The 27982-nt window shown below is 49.2% G+C and overlaps 8 protein-coding genes across 8 annotated transcripts; 3 read left to right on the top strand and 5 right to left on the bottom strand.

Moving 5' to 3' along the window:
- Positions 1–179: 179 nt before the first annotated feature.
- Positions 180–2683, bottom strand: BKA55DRAFT_517858 (ATP-dependent RNA helicase DBP2; the record flags this gene model as incomplete). The annotated part of the gene is made up of 7 exons (XM_046188221.1): positions 180–226; positions 284–430; positions 482–610; positions 1069–1176; positions 1235–2203; positions 2256–2389; positions 2538–2683. 7 exons carry the CDS (start codon positions 2681–2683, stop codon positions 180–182), a joined length of 1680 nt encoding a protein of 559 aa, XP_046046544.1.
- A 428-nt stretch (positions 2684–3111) lies between these two features.
- Positions 3112–5197, bottom strand: BKA55DRAFT_110411 (pyridoxal phosphate-dependent transferase). Its single transcript, XM_046184716.1, has 3 exons — positions 4837–5197; positions 4443–4780; positions 3112–4389 (listed from the first exon to the last, which is right to left on the bottom strand). The coding sequence occupies exons 1-3, from the start codon at positions 4979–4981 to the stop codon at positions 3469–3471; spliced, it is 1404 nt and encodes a 467-aa protein (XP_046046543.1). The 5' UTR covers positions 4982–5197; the 3' UTR covers positions 3112–3468.
- Positions 5198–5830: 633 nt separating this feature from the next.
- On the bottom strand, positions 5831–7700 carry BKA55DRAFT_693268 (uncharacterized protein; the record flags this gene model as incomplete). The annotated part of the gene is made up of 3 exons (XM_046199890.1): positions 5831–5904; positions 5962–7266; positions 7346–7700. 3 exons carry the CDS (start codon positions 7698–7700, stop codon positions 5831–5833), a joined length of 1734 nt encoding a protein of 577 aa, XP_046046542.1.
- Positions 7701–11824: 4124 nt separating this feature from the next.
- BKA55DRAFT_693267 (uncharacterized protein) lies at positions 11825–13465 on the top strand (the record flags this gene model as incomplete). Its single annotated transcript, XM_046199889.1, has 3 exons — positions 11825–12331; positions 12433–12496; positions 12561–13465. 3 exons carry the CDS (start codon positions 11825–11827, stop codon positions 13463–13465), a joined length of 1476 nt encoding a protein of 491 aa, XP_046046541.1.
- A 193-nt stretch (positions 13466–13658) lies between these two features.
- On the bottom strand, positions 13659–20727 carry BKA55DRAFT_518951 (Rapamycin-insensitive companion of mTOR, N-term-domain-containing protein; the record flags this gene model as incomplete). The annotated part of the gene is made up of 15 exons (XM_046188305.1): positions 13659–13703; positions 13756–13835; positions 13886–14101; positions 14175–14262; positions 14313–14378; positions 14427–14577; positions 14628–14787; positions 14840–15227; positions 15282–15364; positions 15416–15597; positions 15703–15767; positions 16053–16086; positions 16459–18179; positions 18238–19735; positions 19781–20727. 15 exons carry the CDS (start codon positions 20725–20727, stop codon positions 13659–13661), a joined length of 5724 nt encoding a protein of 1907 aa, XP_046046540.1.
- Positions 20728–22530: 1803 nt separating this feature from the next.
- On the top strand, positions 22531–23493 carry BKA55DRAFT_518314 (uncharacterized protein; the record flags this gene model as incomplete). The annotated part of the gene is made up of 2 exons (XM_046188263.1): positions 22531–23314; positions 23369–23493. 2 exons carry the CDS (start codon positions 22531–22533, stop codon positions 23491–23493), a joined length of 909 nt encoding a protein of 302 aa, XP_046046539.1.
- A 269-nt stretch (positions 23494–23762) lies between these two features.
- On the bottom strand, positions 23763–24694 carry BKA55DRAFT_576294 (ribosomal protein L13-domain-containing protein). Its single transcript, XM_046193475.1, has 2 exons — positions 24537–24694; positions 23763–24479 (listed from the first exon to the last, which is right to left on the bottom strand). Exons 1-2 carry the CDS (start codon positions 24555–24557, stop codon positions 23961–23963), a joined length of 540 nt encoding a protein of 179 aa, XP_046046538.1. The 5' UTR covers positions 24558–24694; the 3' UTR covers positions 23763–23960.
- Positions 24695–25113: 419 nt separating this feature from the next.
- BKA55DRAFT_518035 (superoxide dismutase) lies at positions 25114–26145 on the top strand (the record flags this gene model as incomplete). The annotated part of the gene is made up of 4 exons (XM_046188234.1): positions 25114–25137; positions 25246–25375; positions 25431–25508; positions 25631–26145. The coding sequence occupies 4 exons, from the start codon at positions 25114–25116 to the stop codon at positions 26143–26145; spliced, it is 747 nt and encodes a 248-aa protein (XP_046046537.1).
- Positions 26146–27982: the final 1837 nt, after the last annotated feature.

Below are 27982 nucleotides of genomic sequence, written 5' to 3'. Positions count from 1 at the left end.
GGTCCGCAATCAAACCAGAAATCCAGACTCGCATGTAACGAGTCAAGTCTAATCGAACGACCTATCTCTAACAAACAAACGCCTTGGGTGTCATGTACTTTTGAGAATCCGAGGATCCGAAATGTGAGGCTGCCTGATCCGTATCACGAGAGGGTAGTAACCCAATATGAATAAACCTCTTACCACCGACGGTTACGGTTACCAATGGGCATGTTGTTGGCGTTGGCTGGAGGTCGAGTCAGCTCGATAGGTATCTAGCTGCTTCAGCGTCGGCGATACCCACCTCTACCACCGCCGCGGCCACGTCCCCATCCACCGTAGCCGCGACCACCACCGCCGCCGCCATATCGAGTCATCTCAGCAAGGCGAGGGTCAATCTGCTGCTTGGCCTCCTGGAGAACATTGACAAGATCACGGGCCTGCTTCTGGTCTGACAAAATTGTTAGTGTGTACTAAGACGATACAGCTCAAGGATACTTACTATCAGTAGTGAAGAGGGTGATGGCGGTACCCTTGGCACCGGCACGACCGGTACGACCAATTCTGTGAATGTAGTCCTCCGAGTTGTTAGGGTAGTCGTAGTTCAACACATGAGTGATGTTGCGCACATCTTTAGCAAGAATGGTTAGCAGGCGAAACAGGGGTTTGTATAGCAACGTTCCAGCACGGAAGATGAAGGTGAATGGCTAAGCATATTGGCAAGCCATCTGTACTTCACTCCTAGCGGAGATGGGGCAATAGAAAGTGCGTCAAAATGCCATCCTGGAGTATGCGGGTCACTGGGTCCTGGAAACAAGAGAACCTTGGCCAGCAGCTTGATCAAAGGCAACAATATGCCAACTCCACACTCGTACCACGGGAGTGAGAACGGTACAAGAGTGAACACACGTGAGTATAGCAAAGTGAAGGCTACACAACGGATCAAGACCCCGTTGGTTGAGAACCAATTGGACACGATAATTATCAGGCAGATTCGCACAGTCAAGAAAGCCCCTAAACACGAGAGTAAAGTACAGCAAGTGCTGTCGCTGGAAGTTGCCATGAGGGAGGGGGGATAATGATACATACCAATACCACGCGAGGCCACGTCAGTAGCCACCATGATGGGGGACTTTCCGGTCTTGAACTGGTCAAGCACCCAATCACGCTCGTTCTGCTGCTTGTCACCGTGAATGGCTGACAGATGTTAGTGGCTGTTTTGTAATATTGTTGTGGGATGATGGATGATACGTACAAAGGGCAGGCCATCCGTCCTGGCGGAGGAATCGAGTGATCTCGTCAGCAATTCGCTTTGTGCCGACGAAAATGAGGATCTTGTTCTCCTTGTTCTCCATAACCTTCTCAAGGTGCTTGATCATGCGGTCGCGCTTCTCCATGTCTGTGACGACCTCGACAATTTGTGTGATACGGTGGTTGGCAGCAAGCTCCATGGAACCAATGTTGACCTGGATGAAGTCCTGAAGGAAGTCGGAAGCCAGAGCGCGGACCTCCTTGGGCCATGTAGCGGACCACATCAGAGTCTGTCGGTCAGGTCGAATCTGGCCAATAATCTTGCGGATCTGGGGCTCGAAACCCATGTCCAACATGCGATCAGCCTCGTCGAGAACGAGGTAAGTGACACGGCGCAAGTTCGTCTTACCAGCCTCGAGCATGTCAATCAAACGGCCAGGGGTGGCAATGCAGACCTCAACTCCTCGAGAGAGATCGCGAATCTGAGGACCCTTAGGGACACCACCGTAAACACAGGTGTTTCGGATGCGAGAAGATCGGCCGAACTTCTTCATCTCTTCCTGGATCTGAACAGCAAGTTCACGAGTAGGAGCGAGGACGAGAACAATAGGGCCGTCTCCGGGAGCAAGGAGGGGTTGAGCGTTAATGTGGACAATGGAGGGGAGACAATACGTAAGAGTCTTTCCGGAACCTGTCTCGGCAATACCAACGACATCACGACCGGAGAGGGCCATAGGCCAACCCTGAGACTGGATGGCAGTAGGGGCAGGAAAGCCCTGGGCCTTAACCTCATCCATGACATATCGGGGGAAACCAGCCTCGTCGAAGGTCTCGACGGGCCTGGGAACATCCTTGCCAGCGATGGTCATCTGGTGCTTGCAGCGGAAGGCTTCCACATCAGCGTCAGATCGGTTTGTGACATCGGGGTGCTCCTTATAGAAAGACTTCTCGAACTTGGGCATGGTGTTGATATCTGGACGAACGTTAGTAGGCAAAAACAACAAGTTGGTGAGCGAAACACGTACCCCACTCCTGGTTCTTGAGGCCAGCACCGAGGGCACCCATACGGTCACCGCCGGCACCTCCTCCATAGCCGCCTCCGAAACCGCCTCCTCCAAAACCGCCGCCGCCGCCGCTGTAGCCATTTGCGTTACCTCGGCTGTGTTCTGTGTTAGCGAAATGCGATAAAGTATTGAGTTGGAAACGCAGAAGTTGTTGGTTGGACGCGTTGTCGTTAGGGGAACGACCGCGCCTCTAGGCTGACACCACCAGATCTGCGCTCAAACCACAAAGAAAAATCGACTCACCCTCCGTAGCCACCACCGCCATAGCCATTGCGGTCACCACCTCGGTCACCACCACGGTCGCCGCGATCACGGCCGTAACCACCACCGCCGTAGCCACCTCCTCCGCGGCCGCCGCCGCCGCTGTATCCGCCGTCGTAGCCAGACATTATTTCAGGTGCAGAAAGATAAGACGGAGCCGTTTGGAATGGACCCGTCTAGGAAGGGGGAAAGGGGAGTATTAGAGTAAAGAGAGACGTGGGATACGCAGTATAATATCTCGTAATTACGAGATTAGCCTTCTGTTTGATGAAGAAGGAGTGCGCGCCCGAAGGATGAGATGATGAATGGGAAAGGGAGAGATGAATGGAGGATGTGTGAAGTTTTAAGAGAACCGACCCGGACGCGCTGACCATGTAATTTTTTTTTTTGCTTTCGCCGCTAGGCAAGTCCGCCTGGTGGATCCACATCACTTTTTGAGGCGGCGGTGTGATTGGGTTCTGTTGCTCCACTAAAAAGGACCCTTGAAAGACCGCCACCTTAGTCAGGAACCTTGTGGGCTCTACCCTATACTTCCATAAATTTTTATTCTCCTAAACAGGACTTCATACAACGATGATAATTCATTGTAGGCAGTGTAAATTCTCATATTCTTAATCTATCTGTAGTTCCCTACTAAGTTCTCAGGTCTAACGCAGAACTGAGGGTCGTTTACTTTAATTTGCGTAATGCCAGCATTGCCACTCTACAGATGCACGACATAAATGTCCTAAGATGGCCAAGCAGTTTCGTACTCTAAACATATTACGAGCAGTCATAAACACATCCAAGAGATAGTTTTGTGTCTGTGTTAGTAGAGCCAACATGAAATAGTTGCATCATTTACCATGGCGCGAAAATAAGCTGGCCGCAATGCCTCAATTCTATGACCTGGTGGGTGATTTATTCTTCTAGTCTACTCATCCATCTGCTCCTTTTTCCACTTTGCATCCAGGGTCTCCTCCAAAGCGCCCCTGAACGCACCGACAAAGCCCCAGCAATCTAGGAAAGTATTATACAGCGGTGCTGGCGCTACCCTAATCACATTCGGTCTGCGTTCGTCAACCAGAACACTCCTCCTCTCTAGACCAGCCATAACCTCATCAAGCAACCCATGGGCTAGAAGAATACTCACTTGTGCCCCACGGCGTTCTTGCTCACTTGGCGTGATGATCTTCCAGTACGCGCTCATGTCCTGCGGCAGCTTTTGCAGTTCGGAGACGAGATAGGCTGTTAGTCTCGTGCTCTTTTCGCGTAGGGGAGCCATGCCACCGGCGAGCTGGAATGTCTCGAGGGAAGCACAGAGAGACGTTATGTCGAGTACGGAGGGATTGCTAAGTTGAAACCCTGCTGCGCCGGGAACAGGAACGAAACCAGGTCTCATTGCGAATCGGTTCTTCTTGTCGTTTCCCCACCAGCCGGCAAGTCTCACGTTGTGCGATCCATCGTCCCCAACCTGCGTGTGACGCTCATGAACAAACAGACCTCCAATACAGCCTGGTCCGCCATTCAGATACTTATATGTACACCAAGCAGCCGCGTCGACGTTCCAGTCGTGTAATGAGAGAGGCACATTGCCTGCAGCATGAGCGAGATCCCAGATCACGAATATTCCACGCTCGCGAGCAAAGCTAGTCAAGTGTGGAATATCGAGGAGCTGACCCGAGTAGTATTGGATACCGGGAAGGAGAAGTACTGCAGTAGTGGAGGCGTGCATCTCGATGATAGACTCGACATATTCGTTGGAGAGAATGTCCTCGTTGTTTGGAGGCTCAATGGTAATCATGGAGTCTTCAGGACTGAGTCCGTGATGCCGTATTTGTGTCTCAACAGCATACTAAGCATCTATGTTAGCACCTCTTTTGTCTAGTGCTGAGCTGAATCACTGACATGATCACTTGGAAACGCTTTACTCTCTAGTATGATTTTATGCCGTCCCTTGATATCAGGCTTGTAAAATGCCGCCATCAAAAAGTGAAGATTGGCCGTGAGAGTCTGCATGACAGCCACCTCGCTGGCCTTGCCGCCCACGATTGGCGCAATCATCTCGGCCGCACGAGCGTCAACGTCTAGCCATGTTGGTAGAGGAGAGTCATCAAGGGGCTTAAAGTGGCCCTGTACACCTTGTGTGCGCCATGTCGCGAGATATTGCTGTATGCGATCTACAGTGCGCTTGGGTTGAAGACCCAGAGAGTTGCCTACAAGGTAAATAGCTTTTTCATTGGCATCTGCAAGAATTAGACCAATATGAAGGATATGCTAGATACCAGAGAAATATACTAACCCGTGCTGTCATCGGTAGGGAGAGTTTTGCGAGCCACATCAGCTTTGGAGGGGATGTTGAACTCGTCACGAGTGTGTCTGAGAGCGTCATTGGAGTCCAGCTCAATGGCGTGGTACCTGCCAGAAAGCTTGGAGTGGTTACTCATGGCCAGGAGCACAGACAAGTCAAGTTATATCGTGCAATAGGTTGCCCACCCTGGGTCTAGGAAATGAACAATTCTCTTCCCCACGTTACGTTCCCCGAGTAAAGTACTACCTAGGTAGCTAACGCAGATGACAAGCTCCGCATATCGGCTCGAGGCGGGGAGCTTCTGCCCCGCAGTCAAACTTGGGAGCTCCCGATTTATGACCGGGACAATTTGGAGATGCTAGATATGATATCCACACAAAGAGCACCAGGCCAGGCCAGGTCAGACAGGGCATCTTCTTAATTGCATATGATACATCCCTTGTCACGTGAAAGATAGATTCATGAATTAAGAAATCGATGTGCTCTATGCACCATTGTCCGGTGTCACGAGGACCCCTTTTCTGGCATCATACTATGGTATGTACACAAGAGAGCAACTCGAAAGGAGCAGTTGCAGGCACAAGCAAGACCCGCGTATTTGTTCACGATATGAAGTTTTGTTAATTCTTTTTCCCTATCCTCCACAAGTCTCCCTGCTTTTCGCTTTTCTGCACACTCTAGCTATGTCATACAAGGGGCCTGCCTCTCCCATCTATATCCGTGAACAAAGAAAAAAATTACAGAACAAAAAAAGAGAAAAGAAAGACCAACTCGAGGTTTACAAAATGAAGCATCCCATCCCAAGCCCGATTCTAATCAGACATCTATTAGTCCGGCCCAGTTAATGCACAATGCTCCAAGTACACCCTCCCAAGAACAGATCGTCGTAAGATGCAGTCCGTGGACAATATAAAGTCCTCGGCTATCGCAGCTCATATCAGGGTATCGAACCTTGTTGCATAAAAGGTTTTGTTGGATCGAGGGTTTACTCGCGAGAGACGTCACGGCCGAAGGCCTTGGACTTGAGCCAGTCAACAGCGACCAGCACACGGTTTCGGGCTAAAGAATTCCAGTTAGTTTGACTGTCATATCAATAAGAGTTTGTAATGAACTTACTGCTGAAGCACATGGAGAGGTAGGCACTTCGCCAGAACAGGTAGGTCAAGCCGCCACCACTGGCAATGTTACCGTTGAACCAAGGAACATCAGCAACAGCCTTCTCGCTACCAATGTAGGCCAAGCTACCCTGGTGGGAATATCGGAAGGGCTTGACGTCCTTGATTCGGCGAAGCTGCTTCTCAAGGCTCTCAATCTCAGCGGCAACCTCAGCAGAGTTACCCTGCTTGAGGTTCAGGCTGCTGCTGAGCTCCTTGATGCGAGCCTCCTGAGAGTCAGTCTTGGCCATGTTGTTGAACAGACGGGCCAGGAATGAACCCTCCTGGGAAGCGACCTGAGCAGTAGGGGCGTAGCCAGCAACGGCGCAGTCACCGACGGCCCAGATATCGCGGGTGCCCTGGACAACGAGGTACTCGTTGACAGCAAGACCACGACGAGAATCCTTCTGGGCGGGAACCTTGCCCATGAGGTCACGGACAATAGGGCGAACAGCGTTTCCGGTAGCCCAGACAAGCAGACCGTAAGGGATACGGAGAGTTTGCTTAGTGCCATCGGGACCAGCGCACTCAGCCTCGACAAAGTCCTCTGTCACCCTCTTAACCATGGTCTTGAGCTTGATGTCAATGTTCTCCTCGCGCAGGGTGTTCTCAGTGTACTCAATGAGCTGCTTGGAGAAAGAAGGGAGAACGTTGGGAAGGGCCTCAATAAGAGTGACCTTGAAGCGTTGGCTGATCTCGGGGATCAGCTTCTTGATGTCGTCCTCGAAGAAATCACGGAGCTCTCCAGCGAACTCAACACCAGTGGGACCGCCACCAACAACGACCATGTGCATGAGGCGGTCGATCTCTTCCTGGGATTGACCCTTGAAAGAAGCGCGCTCAACGCAGTCCATAATCTTCTTGCGGATCAGCTGGGCATCGCCAATCTCCTTGAGGAAGCAGCTGTTCTCGCGGACACCGGGAATACCGAAAGTAGCATTCTCAGCACCGACACCAATGACGAGCATGTCGTAGGGGATCTCGGTCTCTGAGTGAGGGCCCTTGCCCTCGGTGTTGTCCTTGATCTTGACAACCTTGCGATCAGGGTCAACAGAGGAAGCCTCAGCTTCGTAGTACTTGACGGCACCCTTCTTGTGGCGGAGGATAGTGCGAACAGGCTCCATGATGGAGCGGTGCTCAATAAGACCTGTTGTGCATGAAGGCAGGAGGGGAGTGAAGAGGAAGTAGTTGCGAGGAGAGACGACGATGACATTGTAGTTCTCGGTATCGAGGTTCTTGAGGAGACCAACAGAGCCCCAACCGGATCCTAAGGAAGGGTATTGCGTCAGTAACTTGGCATGATATATGGCAGGAGCGCCTATAGCTATGCGCGCCGAATTACTCACCCAAAACGACAAGAGTCTTCTTGGAAGGGTCAGGTTGGTACTGCTCTTGAGGGTGGCGGTCATCGTAGATAACGTAGCATGTGTAACCGACGAGAGCACCGAGAGAGAGGTACGTGAATCTCCATGTCCATCGGAGGGTTCGTCGAATCTTGCCAGGCCTGGGCTTGGGCTTGGGGGCCTCGTCAGCATAGGCTCTTCGGAAGGCAATGCGGCCAGAGTTGTTGAGCTTCATGGCGATAGAAGGTCGAGCAGAGGTCTTGGAGGCAGTAGAAAGAGCGCGAGTCGCAATGCGACTGCTGGGGGCCATCTGGCCGACCCGGGAGAGGGCCGTCATGGCTCGCGCGGAGGAAGCCATTGGGAGGATCTGGTAGAGAGGAGCTCAATTGAGAGCGATTGAAGGGAGAAAGAGGGGAAATAAGAGGAAAGAAAGAATAGAGGACACAGACTGAGAGTCTCTGGACCAGATGAGGGCGTCGCGAGCGGATGGGGCTGGTGACGGATGGAGGTGAGTCGAAGGAGAATCAGTCACAACCCACGAAAGAGGGCGAGAGAATTTAGTGTACAAGACTGGACCTTAGGTGCGGTACGTAACTGGAGGCAAAGCTAACGAACAGTGAGTGAGTGAAAAGAGAGACCCTCATCGGCTGGCCGGGCACAAGGTAACTAACATAGGAGTAGTAGATCGGTAGGGTGTAAGAAAAGGTGATGGCATAGTTCTATTTGGCAGTGTTTGGCTTCTTTTTTGCTCCCGTCCTGTCCCCCTCGAGATAAGACATCCCGTCTTCCATTTCTTGCTTGTGTTTAATGCTCCACTAAAAAGTTCAGGTTCAATGCCCGTGCCTTCAAGGCTTCAAGCTTAGCGGAGCGGGTCGGCATGGGCTTCCGTCCTCAGCTAAGCTACGGGTGCTGCATGGCCCTGAATGACGCCCACTGAACGAATGAATGGCTTTGAATCACAGATAATCTTTGATTTGGGCGGCCAAATGATGGGTTTCGGAATTGATAACTTGTGGTCACAAGAGTCACAGTTTTCCTGTCAACATCTTCTCGTGTTAAAATTTGTTTACCGCTCTGGCTTGTGATTATCACTTATCACTTCTCGTCTCCAAATTCAGACTCCAATAACCCAATCCAATGGACCGGACCGGGCTTCAACCCCGATCCGCAGCTTTGGTTCAGACAAAAGTTGCAGTGCAGTAAAAATTGGGGTTGATTGCTCATCCTAACACCTAAAATTTTTGTCAACCTTTGCCCTCTGCCTTTCGCCTTCTGGCCCTTGGCGTGTCCGGCCCGTTATGAAACCAGCGAAACTCCACTAACTTACCGAGCAGCCCCCTGTATACGATTCTATTTTCTAATATCATGACGAGTGCTGGCGACAATATCAAGGTGAAGGAGGCGGGTTTCCTCCTCCATTGCTCGTGATAATTCGGTCTGATGCAATCAGAACAATGTGCATAATTCTGTCACACCATCACCACCACTACATGTCACTATCGTTTATCTTTGTTCTACTGTGTGGCCAACTTAACATAAATCTCGGTGTCTCTCCGTTTCCGGCCGTCCGGTCTGCTTTCAACAAGAAATGTGACATTGGCATTCATTGTGGACTGCTCGATCCCTGGAGATTTTGGCGAGTGATAGAGCGCATGAACAACAGCCTTGTCATGAAAGATTGATAGACATATTACGTATACTTGTACTGTATTTCGGCATCCGGAGAATGGGAACACTAAGTATCCAATATCTTGCTTTTTATGTCTCCGATTTTGATCCCTTGAGGCAGTCCACGCTGCAATATCCATTCTATTGCAGTCTGCCAATTAAATGCGATAATTCCCTGGATCCCAAGCCTGCAGATGGAAAAATCCCGACCTTGAAGGGTAGGAGGCTGTCATCCGTCGGTGAAAACCCGGTTTCTCGCGCTCTCATTTCTGAGGTGTTAGGAGACACCGCGGTGTGTCGGTGTGTTGGTGAGGCTTTTAACCGTGGCGCGGAATAGTCCACCATTGGATATAGAGCGAACGATATTAACCGTAAGAACTTCAAAGTGCTCATGCAATAAAGTAGAGGGCGGTTAATTTTAGGTGCTTGTAGGAAATAAGATGCGCGATTTGGGCTCGTTTGGGAAGCTCCTAGCGCATTCACATGTCGCTAACAGACTCTCACTTACAAGATACGCGGTATTGCCCAAATAGGTGTTACTGCTATTGCGAAGGATGAGCGAATGGTAGAATTGCCGCCGTAATTGGATTACAATTCATGACAGAAGCTATTGTCTTATATCTCTCATCCCGTGCCCTTGAGTAATTGCCCGATGTCTTGCTTACCGTTTGCTGATTGCTGATCAATTTGGCAGATCAGCTTGTTGATGTCTATCGATTGGGTGGGATGCCTTTGACTTATATCAAAACACCATCGAGATATTTCGACCTCATCCAACTTTATCATGTGAAATCTAGATGAGATATGTAATCCCCAGATCTTGACGTGATTCTCGTACTATACCCCAGAATCAGATAAACATTGGGGGGTTGTAGTGCATCCCTGACAGCCAGTCCATCTCGGAGCCGCAGTCACATCTTATCAACCTTGCATCCGTAGAAGCGCACACAATTCATCTCTTGTGATGAACCTCAACCCGAACCCTTAAAAGAGCTCACTCCCCTTTTCTGTCTAGTGCCCGTCGTGCTCGCTCCCTTGGACCGGGTGGATCTCATCGTGGAGCCTCAAGAAGAGAAAACGTTCATGTCCGCAAGCGCGCTAATGACGGATCCGCGCTTCAGTGCTTTCTGTTCATGATGGTGAACATGGACATAGGCTAGGTATGTGATTGGAGCGCGTTCTCAAGGGGTCTTCGGTGAGAGAGCACGGTGAGGAAGCTGAAGACTGCGTCTAATTCAACTTCAAACGTTATTAGTTTGTGCGTATCTGGGATGTGGTGATGGGGGCAAGATGCTGCTAGCCCTCTATGGGGACGGCCACTCGGTGAATTCTCCGACAATGATGAACGCCATGTTTAGTATTATCAAGGGCATCTTCGTTCATGATGGGGCATGTGACGAATTTCCTTTCTCGGCCATCCTACCAGTTGCAAGTTTATTGTCTTGTTTGATGATAAAACACTTCTTCACGAAACAGCAGCTCTTGATTGCCACGATGACTGAAGCATCAATGAAAGATTGCCCGTCTCCACTGAACCTGGAATCTGGAACTGACGCAAAAGCTTTTCAAGGGTCCATCAAATGATGACTTATCCACAAATGATTTAGCATCAAACATCCACTTTGAGTCTTCGATATCGGACCGTCTTGAATGCGCCATGAATCGCAGACTTTGCTGGCGGGGACCGGCATTTGATGTGCAACCCCAGATGAGGCTGATGAAAATGATAGTGCGGAAGGCAAGCCGATATCATGAGACTCAATGTGTCCAAGGTTGAAGATTCCGAAGCAAAACGAGCTTCAGAATGTTGAGTGTGTCTCGAGTTGGTTATCTGAAGCAGGATAACCAACCACCTGTCGATCTTTCGAACCATCAGACATAAAATTCATCTGATAATAGTCTGAGCGTCAACAACATCATATTATTAATCCTCAACTGCATAAGCCGTCAAAGAGGATTAAATCCTTCTTTAATAACCAATCTATCACAGAAAACCCAATTGATGAAAAACGAGCAGTTATAGCCCCCCTGCATAGCATAGGTGTCTTCATCAATCTCTTGCGACAAGCTGAAACAGGAGCTTGACTTTGAGACGTGCAACCCCTGCTGCTAGAAACCTACAAGCTGAGGCCACCCGTCGCTAACACATCTGCAGCCATTTCTGCACCAGCCCCGTTAGCACATCAACGACGGGCTACCGTGCTTCCATCCTGAATCTTAGTTCTTGGGCAAGAAGCGACATCAAGCGTTTTCAAACAGCAGACAAAGACTCTTGAATAACCAGGTTTGGCTCGAATGTTTCGTGTTACTCACATCGTGCCCCTGAACCCTGAGATCGCCTTGGCTCTATGGGGTTTATGGCTGTCGGATCCTTGTCTTTATAATGTATCATATCGTATCGTATCGCATGTATAATGTAACTGTTGATCATGTCTCATCCCACGGATCAGCTCTAGCTCTAACGTTAGAGGTTCCTCGCGCTTCACTTCCTCTCTCGTCCTCTCGTTTCTCTTCCTCTTCAATCAGCAGAAACTCCATTTCTCGCTTTTTGCATGTCATAAACCGCCAAGCCCCTATATCTTTCCTTTGTCCTTCTCTTCCTTTGCTCTTGATCAAGGCTGGACCTTCGTTTGAATAACACCTTCTTTTATCTGATCAAGTCAGTGACTTGTATCATCAAAACGCTCATTTCCTGATACCCAGACTATTCATCCAACGCCTTGGGTATCCAAATCATATCAAGACATATTATAAAGACCCTTGGTTCATTAATACTTTTGTTTATAATCAACACAACTCGATAAATCTACGACAATGGCGCCTTTTGATGAGCCCCATCACCTTCGGTGGCAGAGGCAGGCAAAGAGGGCTTTTGGTGCGACTCTGCCGGATTGGACCATCGCCGATGATAGCGACGACTATGATGTTCACATTATGAAGAAGCGCACAGCAAGGCCGAGAGCCAGGCGAAGCAATGTTCCGACTTCATCCGGGGAACCTGAGGTCATGATCAATATCCTACGGGAGCCCTATGCCAAGCGAACCGATACTGTCGACCCTGCGACTGAGCAGCAGAAGCAGGACGAGATGAAGAAAGAGGCGGAAGAGAGCGGCAGCGACAGTGAGAGTGAAGGTGATGACGCGGCCGACAGTGGAAGTGAGAGCGAGAGTGAGGATGAAGATGCAGAGCCTAAGAAGAGCGACGAAGACAAATCCAGCGACGACACCAACCCAATCAACATCAAATTGCCTGCATCATCAACAAACTCTCCATCAGTCGAAGCTCCATCAGCTGAAGGAAGTATGTCGGATTCTCCTTTGGTAAGTCAGATCCTTAACCCGCTCATCATGTTTTAAGTCGTTCTGAAATGGAAAGACATATCAAATGCATGGAAAGCTCGGGCTTGCTAACTCCCTTAAAGATCGAAGGAAGTGATGGCATGCACTCTAATGTTCATAAGATCCTGCTGGGTGTTGGATCCGTCGGTATGTTCTTGTTCTTATCCACTTCACATATAATAATATTACAGACTGCTAACAGTATATCAAGGTGGCTTTCTATTCCTCCTTGGCATTGGGTTCCTCATCTGGAAGTTCTACTCAAGGAAGATGTCACCAAAGAAACCTGCTCCCATTGACGACATGAACTTCGATGAGCCCAGCCGCTTTGAAAACCTCGTCTCTAAGGTGCCTTTCCTCGGATCACGCTACGGTCACAAAGGCTGGTACACAATCAAAGATCCATCCTACTCTCCTCCATCCTATTCTCCGCCTCTCGCCGAAAAGACACGACCTCATTCACCACTCTTCATGCCTAAGCAATCCGACAACTTCCTCACAGTACCCAGCCTACCGTTCGGTGTCTACCGTACGAGTGGCGATAGAAGGACAGGGGTTACAAACTATGACATTGACGCTGTCAGCCCTACAAGCACAACCTTTGTTGAGAGCGCTGTTGAGGTCCAGGTCGTGGCTCGACATGATCCCAAGGACTCCTTGAGCACACCTTACAAACCCCAACAACACAAGCGAATCCCCTCTACTACACCTTATGCCTACGATGTCGGACGACGTCAGACCGGCGTTAGCGAACTCTCCTCCATCTCCTCTGGCTTCGGTGACGGCGATATCGTCGTGACGCCTACCACTCAGACTGTCCAAAGCGTTCCTTCACGACCAGAGCCTTCTCGACAACCCACATGGAAGTCTACCAACTCTGTCGGCCGCCGTGACACTGTATCTACAGTGGCGTCAGTGGATACACGACCACGCTTCCGCTCAGTGAACTCATGGGTGAAGCAGCAGAATGGACAATTGCGACGAGCTCAACGACAACAAGAGAACAGCCTTGATAGTGACGCTCCTCCAGTTCCTCCTCTGGCTCCCCCTCCTGAGCAGGACTTCAGATATATGTTGCAAGATGATGAGAGACCGCGCCCAGTGGAGATGGTCTAGGATGGGTTCGAGAAACATGCATGATATATAGAGGCACCTTTGAAAGGAGTATGGCTGGACCAGGCGTCAGATACCTACGTTGGATTGTGGGACATAAACAAGGAAACATACGGAACCAAGTGTATACTCAATTCTATGTCTATTAATTGATCGATCTAGTCTACTTCTCCGGTTTTGATGACTGTATATGAACTTAGGTCTGCTTGGCAGGGAACATCTCCCAAAAGCCAATTTCCATCTAAATCGTATTAGTCAAGGGTCACTACTCAAAAGGACGAGATTATCTATACCTTGAGGGCATGAATGAATATCTGAACAAGCTCTTCAATTCGCGAAGGTGACTGCAGTTGGATATGCTTTTCGAGCAGGGCTGTATCTTGGTTAGCAGACAGACATTCAATGAAACCGAGAAAGACCTACCAGAGCCCAACTTCACAGCATCAGTGTAATCCTCTTCGTTATAGTTCTTGATCCACGCCCAGTACGTGTTTCCCTCGCGGACAGTCTTCTCATGGTCGTGGAGCATCTTAGCAGCGGCACCATAGCCAAGGAGGCATGGAGCAAGAGCCATTTGAAGACCAAGCCAATCGCCATTCTGACCAACGTCAAGGACATAACGAGTGTATGCGGTGCAGGCTGCAAAGAACATCAGAAAAAGATCACTTGACATGAACCTGCTTAAACTTGCCCTGCTTCTCTGGTGTGGCACGAATCTGCTCGATGGAGACGCCGAAGCTCTCGCAGTACGAGGTATGTAGTTTTAGTTCATGCATGATATGCTGAACAATTTCTGTTGCCTACAGAGAGATCGTGAGAATGTATGCAATATAGAATTAAGAAAACGTACTCGAGAAATATCCTCAATGTTTTGTGCCTTGTAGGCAGCCAGGGCGTTGGCACGTGAAAAGTGAATCTGTAAACAATGATTAGCTTGAGATCATCATATGCTTTGAAGACCAACCAAGTATAAGTAATCCTGGATGATATAACCCTTGAATGATTCGAGAGGCAGAGTTCCATCACCCATGGCCATGACGAAGGGATGGTAAACAAACTCCTTCCAGACGTCACGGACATCAGGGCGCTCGAGAAGCCACTCGATGAAGTAGCCGCTGTTTATTGAGTCAGTACAGCACAGATGAGGGAAGCTTTCCGAACTTACGGAGCAAATGGGAGAGTGTAGGTCGAGTGGAAGTGGTTTAGAGGACCATGCCCCTTACCAAGGCCAGGTGCTGTTCGAATGGCAGCTTCAATGTATCGGCACGCTGATCGAACAGCCGTAGGCGTATCAAGTCCCTTGGCCAAGTTTGATGCGATGGCCGCTAACAATCCCATTAGTATGAGGCCAGAGTTCTAGGCAAGTTTGCCACTTACACGCCAGAGAGCATCCCGTGCCATGGGTACTCGAGCTCGCCTGGTATGGGCTCTTGACCCTGACAACCTCACCATCACCACCAACAAGAACATCCACAACAACACTTCTCTCCTCTTCTGTCTCAGCCACAGTCAAGTCCTCCTTCATGGGTCGGTGTCCGCCCTTGACGAGCACCCACTTAGGACCTAAGGCCTGGATTCGCTGGGCTACAGTCTCGAGATCTTGCACACTGCGGACCTCAGGGGCTTGTTGGCCGTTTTGGGAAAGGATAAGAATAGCTTCGGGGATATTTGGTGTGAGGACTGTAGTGTGCGGTAGAAGGTGCTTGCAGAGATGTTGGATGGCTTCATTGGGGAGGAGTGTTGCACCAGAGGTCGAAACCATGACCTAAAAGTTAGGTGTTAGAAATATCCCGGTATAGATATGTAAGGCAAAGCATACTGGGTCTACGACAAGTGATGGAATGCTATGCTTAACCATGGTCTTTGCAACCATCTCTATTGTCTCTGTAGAAGCAAGCATGCCTACCAAGGTGTTAGCCATTGTGTACTATAGTGAATCGTTGGCCAACTCACCCGTTTTGACAACATCGACACCGACATCTTCAACACAAGCGTCGATCTGCTGAGAGACAAAATTGGTGGGAATGACATGAATGCCCTTGACGCCTTGAGTGTTCTGCGCAGTAAGAGCCGTAGTGGCCGTCATAGCGTAGCAGCCATGGGCAGCAATGACTTTCTGGTCCGCCTCAAGCCCACTGATGATTTTCTGTCAGCATACGTTGCGATTGAACACAAAAATCATGGAAACGTCTTCAAAGGCTCTATCGTGCCACTTTGAGTGTAAAGAAAGCTACACTTACGCTCCACCCGAACTGTCCGACCCCGCGATGACAAGTACTCGTCCTTGTACCATGATGAAGGTTATCTCTAGGAGGGTTTAAAGAATGATCAATACAATAAGTCTGTCAAGAAACAACATATGGCATAGGTGTCGTGAAGGAGTAACTTGGCCTAGGTCGGAACTGAGCTCTTAATCCCGCGTTCGGTTACTCATGGAAGCGGCGTTGGCATTTGTTAATTGCTCTGGTGGGGCCGAGTAATTCACCGTCATCATGGTTACAAGCCGTACATTATCAGGTCATGATGTTACTTATCTACTCCCTGAACACTAAAATAAACCGGTTAATTGTAAAATCGACACATTCAAAACCTGGTTCCTCAATATCATGAATCCTTGTCGTAGACTGATTTGTAATTTGTGACTCTGTAGATACTACTAGTCGGATCAAGCGAGCAATGTTGTAATATATTACTACAATATGCTCAACTTCACTTGGTCTCTACTACTAAGCAACCCTCTCAGATAAACCAGAAGCATCTCCTCTTCGATGTTTTGCCCAGAACTCCATGATTCAAAACCCAGACCAGACACCGATCCCTTTACATCAACTACTCGTCACAAGGATATATACAGCTCAAGACCCGCCTGCCATCCCCTTAACGTGCCATCATGATTCTTTGTCATTGGTATCGTGTAGTTGAACCTTTCCAACGTCGTGTTGCTTTTGGCTATGTAGTCATCTTATATCCTCGAAATATCATTGCCAATATCTCACCTCCTCAACCTGAGAGGAGCTGGTGTAAGATCTGGTGGCGGTGCCGGCGGCTCGCTGATGCTCCGTTGTCTCTCTGTCCTGTCATCCCCGGAGCTGTTGTCGCCCTCGCCGCTTTCTTCTTCACTTTCCTCTTGGCTGTTCTCGTCGCTGCTATCATCATCATCGTCATCCTCCTCCTCATCGAATACTATTTGTCGCATCACGTTCTTATCAAACAAATCTATGACCATCCTTCTCACCCCTAACCGGTAGTGGTTCCATTCCATTGCGCTCATCACTTCTTTGAAGAACTGCGTACTTTTGAAGGCGCTCGGTTTGTGTATCCGCAACTTTTGGAGGTCAGTAAGCGCTTTCTTGTAAAGGACCATGTTTCCCAAGTCTACAATGAGCTCCAGGACTCTTCTGTTGACATCCGCTTCACTCAACAGAGCAGGTAGTTCTGCTGGCTCAAGAGGTGGTCGAGCAGCGCGAGGTGGTGGTGCCTCCTGGGCTGTCCGCTGACTTGATGGCAGGGTGATTGACGTTACCGTCTTTTGTTTCCACGGCGTCAGTGATAATAACCTTGATAGGTCATTGGGGATGCAGAATCCGAGCGAGGTACCCATTGGTGTCGTGTTGGCATCCCATCCATGCTCAGATAGAATCTCTAGACCATGTGTAGAGCGGGAAATCAGCCCCAGAACGAAGAACGCAGTGCCCCTTAGACTCATTACTTCATGGGTCTCAGCAATTCGAATGATATGCTCTACCACGTCGTTAGATTCCAAGAATGGTGCTCCAAGTTCCATGGACCCAACATTGCCAACAGCCCAAAGGCAGCCCTTCACCTTCGTAAGCATTTCCGCATCTCCTTTATCCATGCCATGCTCACGAATCGTAGCTGCAAAATCCTCAAAGTGACCCTTATCACTGAGCAGCCTACATCCTTCCTGGGTACGGGTCAACTCTCGATAGAAGTGCGGTGGTACATGGTTGTCATGGTAGTCCCCATCCATCTCACCATCATCAAATATACTCATGCGAGGGTTGTGCTCGTCTGGGTCAATGAGGAACGCCTTGGCCAAGCTTGCCTCTATGACCCTGACATATGTATCGTTCCGTCCCAGGAACCAGTCGTCCATTTCGTTACTGATGTAATCCAGTCCATCCAGGTAATGGTATCCGATAGATGTTGATAAGAACCGCAAGAGTAGCGGTGCTCCAATTTCTCCCAGATGATCAAGAGCTGGTCGGCATTCAACAATGTACTCCAGGTAGGTCTTGCGATTACAGGCTTTCTCCAAGATCTTCACAGCCGTGGCACAGACCTCAATCTCGGGATCGTAAAGCTGTGTTACCAAGAGCTGAATAGCCCATTTTGAGTCACCGACGCCACCCTGTCCGTTGGCAGATGGTACTGGCCGAATGGCGTATTTGCGAAGGGCATTCGTCGCATGAATTCGGATTTCCTTTGTGCCAGCAGTCAAAGCTTTGGACAACAAGACTCGAGGATGACCCTGGACGCTATAATCGAAGCTTGACAGAAGTAACTTGATGAGGTCAGGTCTCTGCTTCAAGTCCACGATGTGATACATCATATTAAACATCCTCCAACGTTCTAGTAGTTGAAGGCCTTTAGGATCACCGCTTAAAACACCAAGCATCGAGAAATAGCCCGCGCAAAGTGTATCAGTAACTCGATCTCTTGAGAACATTGGATATTGGGCTGTCAGGCCGCTAGTCTGCAGAAAGTGATTGTTAGTGATTAGGTTGAGGAAACCTCAGAGAATCAAGTATTACCGGGTCACATTGTGCTAGACACTCAGCTATCTGCCTGAGCAACTTGCTGTCTGCTAAGAACTTAATTCCCTCGGGGGATTGAAGTAGAGAATGCATCAGGGCACAGCCAGCTCGGACGTATTTCTGGGTGGCACGAGTGTTTTTGACGTTAGCAAACCTGTATTTGAAAGGCCGATAAAAGCTGATGATTCTCTTCATAAACTTAGATGCTTTGATGGCCTCCTCAAGTCTCTTGCCGCTTTGTAGAGGGCCGTCGATGATCTTGAGGATAGTCTCCCAGTTCCACTTAGCATAGTTCGAGCTGTTGAGGACATTACTATCAATCAACAGTTGCCGGAAAGTAGCATCATCGAAAACCAGAGATTGGTGGGATTTGGGGGCCTCGTCGATCGCGGATATGTCATTCGAATTGTGACCTGACGACATTGCCCCAGACAAAGCACCCGTAGGCGTACTTCTATACAATGTACGACTGACGCTGCTGATCTGGTAAACAATCCCCGATGCGACCCAGTGATCATTATTGCCAATGTTAGCAGCCGATGAGAAGAGTTCCGGCAGGAGGTGAAGCTCGGCGCTCCAGGATGGAGGTAAGAGGCGACTGGCGAGTTTCAGCACCTCGCTAATTAGCAGGGTCGTCTTGCGCTGGAGAGTTGGATTCTCGTCTCCCTGAGCAATCTTCAGGAGCACTGGTAGGAGGCCTGCTCGAATGAGCACTGCCAGCAATAGAGCTGTGTAGTGCTCGACGAAGTTTTGTTCACCGCCGTCCTCCTCTGTGAACTGTAAATGGCTCTTGTCCTTTTGGTTTGACTTCAGATTCGCTACTCGGCCGTATGTTGTCAATCTCCTCCCAGCAAGGAACGAGGTTGCCCACGCTGGTGGTTTAATCCGTAGTAGTGAGAATATAAGATCAAGAATAGTCTCCCGAACCACATCGCTCGGCAATAGCATGCTCGTGATCAAGGATCGAATTGTTCGGAGATCATACATGCATAGAGTCATGAGCCCTGGCCATGACTTCAAAGCTGTTGCAATGGCTTTGGAGTTCTGTTTCATAGTACTTTCGTTGGTCAGGAGGTGGTCGGTAAAGACAGTAAATAGCACTTCCAGACCATATCCGGGTTGTATGTATTTCCGCTTTCGAGGTGAGTCGAGCAAGTATAGGAATGCAGAGGTCAAACTCTCGGGAGATTTGTAGACGCCTTCTGAAAGGGCCTCCGTCAACGGTCCCAAACCACCAGATGCCACCAAAAGTGCTGGATCTTGCACTATGATTTCTGCTAATGTCTCGATGCAGATAGGTCTTAGACGGTCTAAGTCTCCTTCGGCCGGCTGAGCATTTGCTCGTCGGTCTTCTCCATGTTCTGCAACTGCAACTATCGTGCGCACCACGGCTCGAGAGATCTCTTTCACTCCGCCTTTGACATCAAGAAAGGCACGGACGAACTTGAGGGCCTGCTCACGTTCAACATCCGCTTTGCGGTAGTTATTGAGTGATCTGAAGATATCAGTATATAGGCGCGGTCACAGTCGAAGTACATACCGTATCACCAGATAATCCGTGTTCAGACTTCGGATCTTCTTAAGTGATGCTACATCTGAAATAGCATATCTGGTCATTCGATAGCCAGCAGCCACGACTTCGCGACTCTCGCTTAGGAGCATTACCTGCATGCGGAGCCCAAAGATTGACCAGACCAAGTCGTACTTAAGAGTTGGGTACCGCTTGAAAAGATCGACGAGCTGGTTCCCCCGTGAGACGTAGTACTCCGGCATCATGCCCTCAACCTCCAGGGCCTGGAGCAGTTCCGCAAGCGCAAATGTCGGGCTTTCTGTTGGTTCCTCATTGTCAGATTCTCCGACAGATCGTGACACGCTTTGTGGCGAACGCAGCCCAATTGGTCTTCCGGATTCGATGACGTTGCTCTGGGTACGATTTCGTTTTGGCGTCGCCGGTGGAATCTGTCGTGTATGTTGAGCATCGGAAATCTTTTGGCGCAAGTCCTTGATACGCAAGTTGCTGGCGTTGAGCTCCGCCTCAACCTTTTGTCGTTGCTCTTTGGTCTGCTTCGCTTTCTTAGAGTTCAGCGCCTCGAGCATGTTCTCACTACCCTCCTTGATTTTCATCTCACGGTTGAGTCGTTCTTTCAGATTTGCCAGAGCTTGCTCAGCTAGCGTGTCTGCGTCATCCTCTTCCACCTTATCCATAAAGCTGCTTGGGTATATTGACCCCGCTTCAGTCTTACTTCCAGCCCGACTGCGCAACTCTGAACTGAAGCTGCCGGGCGCAACATTGAGACTGCTTCCCCTTGGCGCAAAAGATACGGCCGAAGCCGAGAGATTTCGGGCGTTGGCGCCATTGGGCGGTTGTAGACCCGAATCACCTCGGTCGAAGCTCGTGCGACCGGATAACTGCTGAGGCAGGTTGTGTTGTGAAGGTTGGCTCGGAGGGGTCATGCCCTTCTGAGCTGCTGTAGAAGAGCTCAGCATATCAGCGGCGAACAGCCCACCGATTGGGACTGGGCCCAAAGGTGGTGGAAGAGCATTCGTCGATCAACGGGCGACTGAGGAAACGAGTACGAAGGATGCGATCGCGGTAAAGCTTCGTATGCGTTATAGTGATTTCGTTTGGTAAGTGTATATTCGTTCGCAATATGGCGGTATAAAGTGATTGTCAAGATCCAATACTTCGAGGGATCGTAATGTTGTGTCGTATGTATAACTTCGACCGCGTTTTTGGCGATCGCGCTGTCAGAGAAGCTGTATCTGGACAGCGAAACTGGTTCAAGCTGGAGTTTCAAGAGAGCAGAGTTGTCGCCGAAGATGTTGGAGGTAGCTTGCGTGGATTCCAAGGCGACGGTGGTGCAAAAGCAAGCAATGATGTAGCCACGATTCGGGTTTGAAGGTTCAGATCACCAACAGAAGCAATAACCAGATTGATGCCGTACAGAACCTTACGTAGATAGGCTAATATCAGAGCAAAACGAGCGAGGTTCAAGGACCAGTTTGGCAGGGTTTCGAGAGACGAGGGGGGAGATGATTGGAGGATCGTGAACAGAGGTTGTTGGCTTGCGGGCAACCAGGGCCTAAAGTGGAGGCGGATGAGACCCAGCCAGATGGTGATGCATTCCATCTACAGGCACTAAAGTCAACCTTGTGCTCTGTAAACTGTGCTGCAGTTGCGGGCGGCTTCACTAGAAAGTTTTGGAAAAGCTCCGGCACAGTAGCTTGCTGTAGGTTAGATGCTCTTGAGCTTAAAGTGTTTTATTCCGGGGTTACGATGGAGTTAGGAAAACATCCATAAAGCTGAGTAGCTGAGTTTGAGAGTCAGTGCTACATGGTAATCGAGGTTATATTGCAAGCTGTTTGGCGCACGGCAGCTGATTGTCGTTATGCCTTGGTCCTCGTGTAATCATATATCTTCCACCTTACCATCCATAACACTTCGAGCCTGGGCAACAATATTTTCGCCATCTGCTTGCTTGATCAGATTCACATGATTCGATCCTTCCTAGTGCACGGAAATAAAACTCCCATGGTAGGAATAGATTGGTCCTTCGTGAGGCCATCACCAAAAATGTGAAAGATAACCTACATTCGGCATGCCCAGGGCCTTGTGCTCCTCCGAACTCATCAGACCAGAAGCCATGAGGACTTGCCTCTACCATAAACATCAAAATTTTGACTGGTACTCTCCCCGCATAATCTTGTACCTCATCTTTTCTGCAACCAGAACTCAACTTGCCTTCGTATCGCAGGAATCATGCGATGTTGAGTCGCATTATAAGATAAGACAGACAGGTCAAGATAAGAGCTCCGATGGCTCCAGGCGGGCCCCGATATACGGCATCCAGGGCATCGGCGTCCTCCGGGGCCCGGCACCGACCCCCATCGCCCCATGGAAAAGCTTCAATTTGCTAACAATTGCAACATCGGACCTTGAATTCTTCGGCCGTGGGCGCTTGGATTTGATCGCCAACGTCCGTCTCCGTCCGTTGAGCCGCTTGGAGTAGCGTTGTTTGGTTGCTTTGTCTCTAATTTACTTAGCCGGAGCTGTCATTATCGCTGGGAAGGGGGGCTGACATCCCAACCATTCTGCATACTTGCTAATCTATATTTAAAAGCCTATCCCTCCCCTTTCCCTTTCTCATACTATATCGTGCTTTATCTTGACTCTCGGAAACCTTGCCATTGCTCACCTTTTGTCGCAATACACTGAACCTGAAACCTTATCTGGTCTTACCCGGTATCAACTACACGTCTTCAGATTTATCACACAACAAGCCTCTCACAATGCCTTACGTATCTGCTGCTCGCTATGGCAAGGACAATGTTCGCGTCTGCAAAGTTGATCGCGATGCCTCTACTGGCGTCCAGACCGTCACTGAGATGACCGTCTGCTGTCTTCTCGAGGGAGAGATTGAGACCTCCTACACCAAGGCCGATAACAGTGTTGTCGTTGCCACTGACTCTATCAAGAACACCATTTACATTACTGCCAAGCAGAACCCTGTCAACCCTCCTGAGTTGTTCGCCTCTATTCTCGGTAGCCACTTTATCGAGAAGTACAGCCACATCCATGTCGCCAACGTCAACGTCAAGACTGTCCGCTGGCAGCGTCTGGAGGTCGACGGCAAGCCTCACCCTCACAGCTTTTTCAAGGATGGCGAGGAGACTCGAAATGTGGAGGTTCGCGTGAGCCGACAGGAGGGCATCCAGATCAAGAGCTCTCTTGTTGGCCTGACTGTACTCAAGAGCACTGGTTCTGCTTTCCACGGCTTTGTGCGCGATGAGTACACAACTCTGCCTGAGACCTGGGATCGTATCTTCTCAACCGATGTTGATGCTACATGGAAGTGGAAGAAGTTCGATTCACTGAACGCTGTCAAGGCCTTTGCTCCCAAATTCGACAGTGCTCGAGAGGCGGCACGCAACACCACCCTCAAGATCTTTGCTGAAGACGACAGTGCTAGTGTGCAAGCCACCATGTACAAGATGTCTACTCAGATCCTTGAACTTGTGCCCGAGATTGCGACAGTCACTTACGCACTGCCCAACAAGCATTACTTTGAGATTGGTAAGTCTAGACATGCTTCCCCAAGTGAATTGTTGATACTCACTTCTTCACTAGACCTGAGCTGGCACAAGGGACTCAAGAACACAGGCAAGGATGCTGAGGTTTACGCACCCCAGTCTGGTCCTAATGGCCTTATCAAGTGCGAAGTGTCTCGAGACAATTTGCAATCAAAGCTATAAAGGGGTTTTGAGGATGATTGTATTCTGTGGCGATAGGTGTCAAGATGGAACGTTATAATGAACCCAGGATAAAGATTGATACCAAGCGATGAACTTAGAGTCTAGCACTAGACATGATTTGAGTAATTACGTTAATGGCTTTCTGCTTGCCCTGATTGTAATGCGGTGAAATTCGCACTCTTGTATTACCTCACCACTATCTTTTTCATGATTGATATCCACGATTATAAGCCATGGGGTGATGAGTAGGGCCTATCACTGGCAGAAAGTAAACCAAACGCAGTGTCTTTATACTGCAGGTGAGATGCACACCGGACACACACATCATGAAAAACGTTGATAATTGCTTGATGCTAGGTCATAATATGCCCAAGATATTGGTACAAATAGTACAAGGACTCTCATAGTCCATCCGCATAGTTTCTACAGCACAGCTCCTTCGGTCCATAGTTACTCCCGTACTCTTCTTATAATCGCTTCTTGTCGCCATTTCGGACCCTTTCGGTAGCCTTCTCCCAACCTTCCTTGCCTACTGGCACACCAGCAAACCGTATCAAGTTATCCTTGTACGGATGAGCATCGCCCTCAAATGCCTTAAGCCTTGCCAACCGCTTGTCTCGTAGTCGGTTCTTGGGCAACATGCCACGCACAGCCTTGCGCAGCACCTCACTGCCTCCGTGCTGCTCCATGAGCACATCCATCGTCACGGACTTGAGGCTACCAGGTCGTGTCGTGTGTCGGTAGTAAGGCTTTTGCCACTTCTTGCGGCCGGTTGTGTGAAGAGCGGCGCAGTTGGTCACAACAACGTAGTCACCGCAGTCGGTTGAGGGGTCGAAGATCGGCTTGTGCTTGCCCATGAGAAGAACGGCGATGCGGGATGCGAGACGGCCGAGCGAAGGTGGTGTAACGCCGGGTTGAGTAGAGAGTGTGGCATGAGGGGCGGAAGCAGATACACCATGCCATACTCGAGAGTAGGCCAGTTTTGTCTATTTGATATTGGTTAGACAAGAGAAAGATTTGAGGATATACATCTATCAGCTCACCAGACCGAGGACTTGAGACATCTTGAAGGTTTTGAGAGATCAATCTCTCACAAGATACCTCCAATTGGTTTGATCAGCCGCAAAACTGGTGAAGGAGGGGTCGAATCGCCGTGTAGCTTCGTTTTGCTGTATCGCAAGATCTACCACGTCGAAACGCTCAACCAGAAAGTTTGGATCCAGATGCCAAGGATTGATTGCTGACTCAGGAAGAAGATCAGTCACGTGCTAATAGCTTGAATCCCGAAGCCACTGCCTGCCCCACTTCCGGGGTGCGGAAGTGTGCGACAACGGCCGGACCCCGATGTTATCACTCGATTGTGGATTTCAAAGCAACGAACAAAACCCGCCCACGTCGTGTTACATCCTTGTCTTCTTAGCAAATGCCTCTCAAGTTTACACCTGCAAGAGTATTTACAACTGCTTCTCTCTTCACAATAGCTGGTTATTCAGCATATCAATATCGAATCTCACGTATCAACTCTAACACCACGCCCCCCACTTGTAAGTTCTCCAACTTCTATGCGATTCTCTTACACTACGAGTATGAAACTAACGGATCGACGCAGCATCTAACAAGATGACGGCCGATAACTCGTTTGAGGTGCGCATAAAATTTTGAGCTATGAGTCATGGCTGAGAAAAGGGGACGAGGAGAGTTGTTGAGATCTTTTCCCAGTATTCAGGAACTAATGAAACGTCTTGAAAACAGACCCTCTTTGCTGTTCCGCTGTCATGTGACGGATGTGTCAAGGCGGTTTCAGACTCTCTGTACAAGCTCGGCGGTATCAGTAATGTGGAAGGCAACTTGAAGGACCAGTTGATTTCTGTTAAGGGCACTGGTAAGGCGAGCTAACTCACCGAGCCGCGTATAAGCTAACGGTGCCGAACTTCCAGCTCCCCCATCAGCTATTGTAGAAGCTATCCAAGCCACCGGAAGAGATGCCATATTGCGTGGAACGGGGGCCTCAAACAGTATGTGCAGAGTAGTAACTTACCCTCTTGTGATACATTCGCACTGCCAGTGGATTACCCGGCTCCTCAAATCTTGGCTCTACAACTTGGTACAATGGATTACTGACCTCGAAATCTGACAGGTGCCGCTGTGAGTATTCTCGAAACATTTCAAGATCCTGTTGATGGCTTCTACGAAGAGCCTAGCAGAGATGTAAGGGGGCTAGCAAGAATGGTACAAGTTAGTTCAGGACGGACATTGGTTGACTTGACCATCCGCGGTGTTTCACCCGGAACTTACAAAGCTTCTATCCGCGCATACGGTGACTTGAAGAACGGTGCGACCTCAACAGGTCCTGTTTGGGCAGGAGATGACAAGAAGCCTCGAGGTGACCTTGGCACTATTGAGGTTGGTGAGGATGGACGGGGTGCAGCCTTCATAGATCATGGTTTCCAAATCTGGGAGGTTATTGGACACGCCATGGTTCTGACAAGGCAGGAAGAGAAGGATGAACCATTGAAAAACGATAAGGACACCGTCGTCGGCATTATCGCACGAAGCGCTGGCATGTGGGATAACGATAAGACGGTGTGCTCATGCACAGGCAAGACTCTTTGGGAGGAACGAAAGGACGAGGTTCAGAAGGGAATGCTATGATAACGAGGCATTTACCAAATCCAAATCGGCAATCAAGCCTGAAAATTAACGCTGAACAGTGCCAAGAGGAGGATTATTTCTGATTTATGGCATGATGCACACACTTTGTTGAACGCTTGTCGTCCACTCAACTGTTTCTCCGCAGACTTGAAACAAAGCCCTTGTAAACCAAGTCAGGTTGAAGAGTGACAAGTGGAAGATCTGTAACGCATCGACCGTGCTGCGGCGAGATGTGGTGCGATATCTGACCTGGGGACAAGATCGAACATGGGTCTTTTCCATGATCATGGTTCGATATCATTCTAAAGAGGCAATACCCTTCGTGTTTAGCTGAGACTCACGGAAATACTGATTCTCGTACTCGTTCACTTTGAAAGAATTCGGAACAATTTTCTGCGGTTACATATCCTCGTGATAAAAGCTGGTAAACGGCTGATGGAAGTTTGAAACTAAGGCATAGACGGCAAGTCGAATCTGAGATCCAAGACTGCAACGCATTGATAGTAAGACCTTGCCGGGATGAAGATGAAACCCCAGAGATCAGCCACAGAATTATGCGAGACAATGGTGTAAGTGACCGCTGTAACATATGTTCCATTGCCATTCACCTTGACGTCAGTCACGATAGGCTAGTGCTGCCAAGTCAAGATTCGGAGTAGATCGACTGTTTCGATGCCTTCAAAGAGAAAGAAATATTCAGGTGAGTGAAGGATGAGACGAAGGGACAGGGACGATACCTGTTCGTGTGTGAGAGAGAGACGGGAGGAAATACAAGGCTGAGGGTTAGCTCAAACCTTCGCATCAGGATAAGTAGATAAACTCAAGATCTGATGTACGATGAGAAACAGGGCGAGATGAAGGAACAAGAAACTGTTCAGAGTTGGGTCTGGAACTTAGATACAATACTAACTAACCTTGATGGGTACATGATCGACTATTGCCGTTGAAATTTGAATCCGCTCGTATGAGACAAACAGATAGACAGGCCAATATATGATTATTCATCTTTAACCATTTTCATGGTAACTACTTGTGAATCTATCGGCATTAAAATTTCTCAAGGAATGCTGGCTCTTTCATTGAGATTAACCAATGGCTTTGACTCGCTTGTTAGGCGACCACAGCAGATAAGTAACTTTATTTACTTTTGCATCTAGTTGATATCTCAATATACGTGAAAGTGCCTGATGTATACTGTCGATTTTAAGCTCAGCAAATACTTCCCGGTGTGAGATTGTCTCAAATATCTCGTGCCTGAACGTCATGACGTCTAGAAACTTTCTGCTACGTCCCCGGGTCTCGGGCTGTAACCAACTGGCACCCCTGGCCTGGCTCCATGGGGCTCCGGATCACCATATGCCGAAAGGTTCAATGCAACATGCACTGCCGCAGTCGTCGTAAGGCCTCCTGCAGAAAGGGAGTCCATCTATATAGTTGTTGGCCCGGTAAGGAGGCCAGAAGGGGTCTGAACATCAGGAGGAAAACTCCCAACACAGTCAGGCTTGAGAGACTGGATGAAGAGTCCGTACTGGTGGTACGGTATGGATACTCGGTACTATATCGTAAACAGCCAGATGCGTGTTGAGTGGGCGCATTAGCGTCGAGGGTTGGCGGTAATCGAAGCAAGGGATAGGCTGGGAATTCTGCAAGATGAAGATGTTGTAAAAATCACGAGAGCAAACATCATCATCTGTCGTTTAGTTGAAGTCATGAAAGTTATTCCTGTTGGTGCCGGTTTCTTCCTAATCTCCGTTTGCCAAGATCGCTTGAGAGTCTTTCCCTGGTGGCCGCTAGGGTTGGATCTCGGCTCTTTGCTAACGAAAAGCACAACGACCCT

Source organism: Fusarium redolens, assembly GCF_020744475.1.
Source record: "Fusarium redolens strain MPI-CAGE-AT-0023 chromosome Unknown BKA55scaffold_13, whole genome shotgun sequence".
Taxonomy (NCBI): Eukaryota; Fungi; Ascomycota; class Sordariomycetes; order Hypocreales; family Nectriaceae; genus Fusarium; species Fusarium redolens.
The sequence above is the reverse complement of the archived record's forward strand: the minus strand, read 5'-3'. Positions and strand labels throughout refer to the sequence as shown.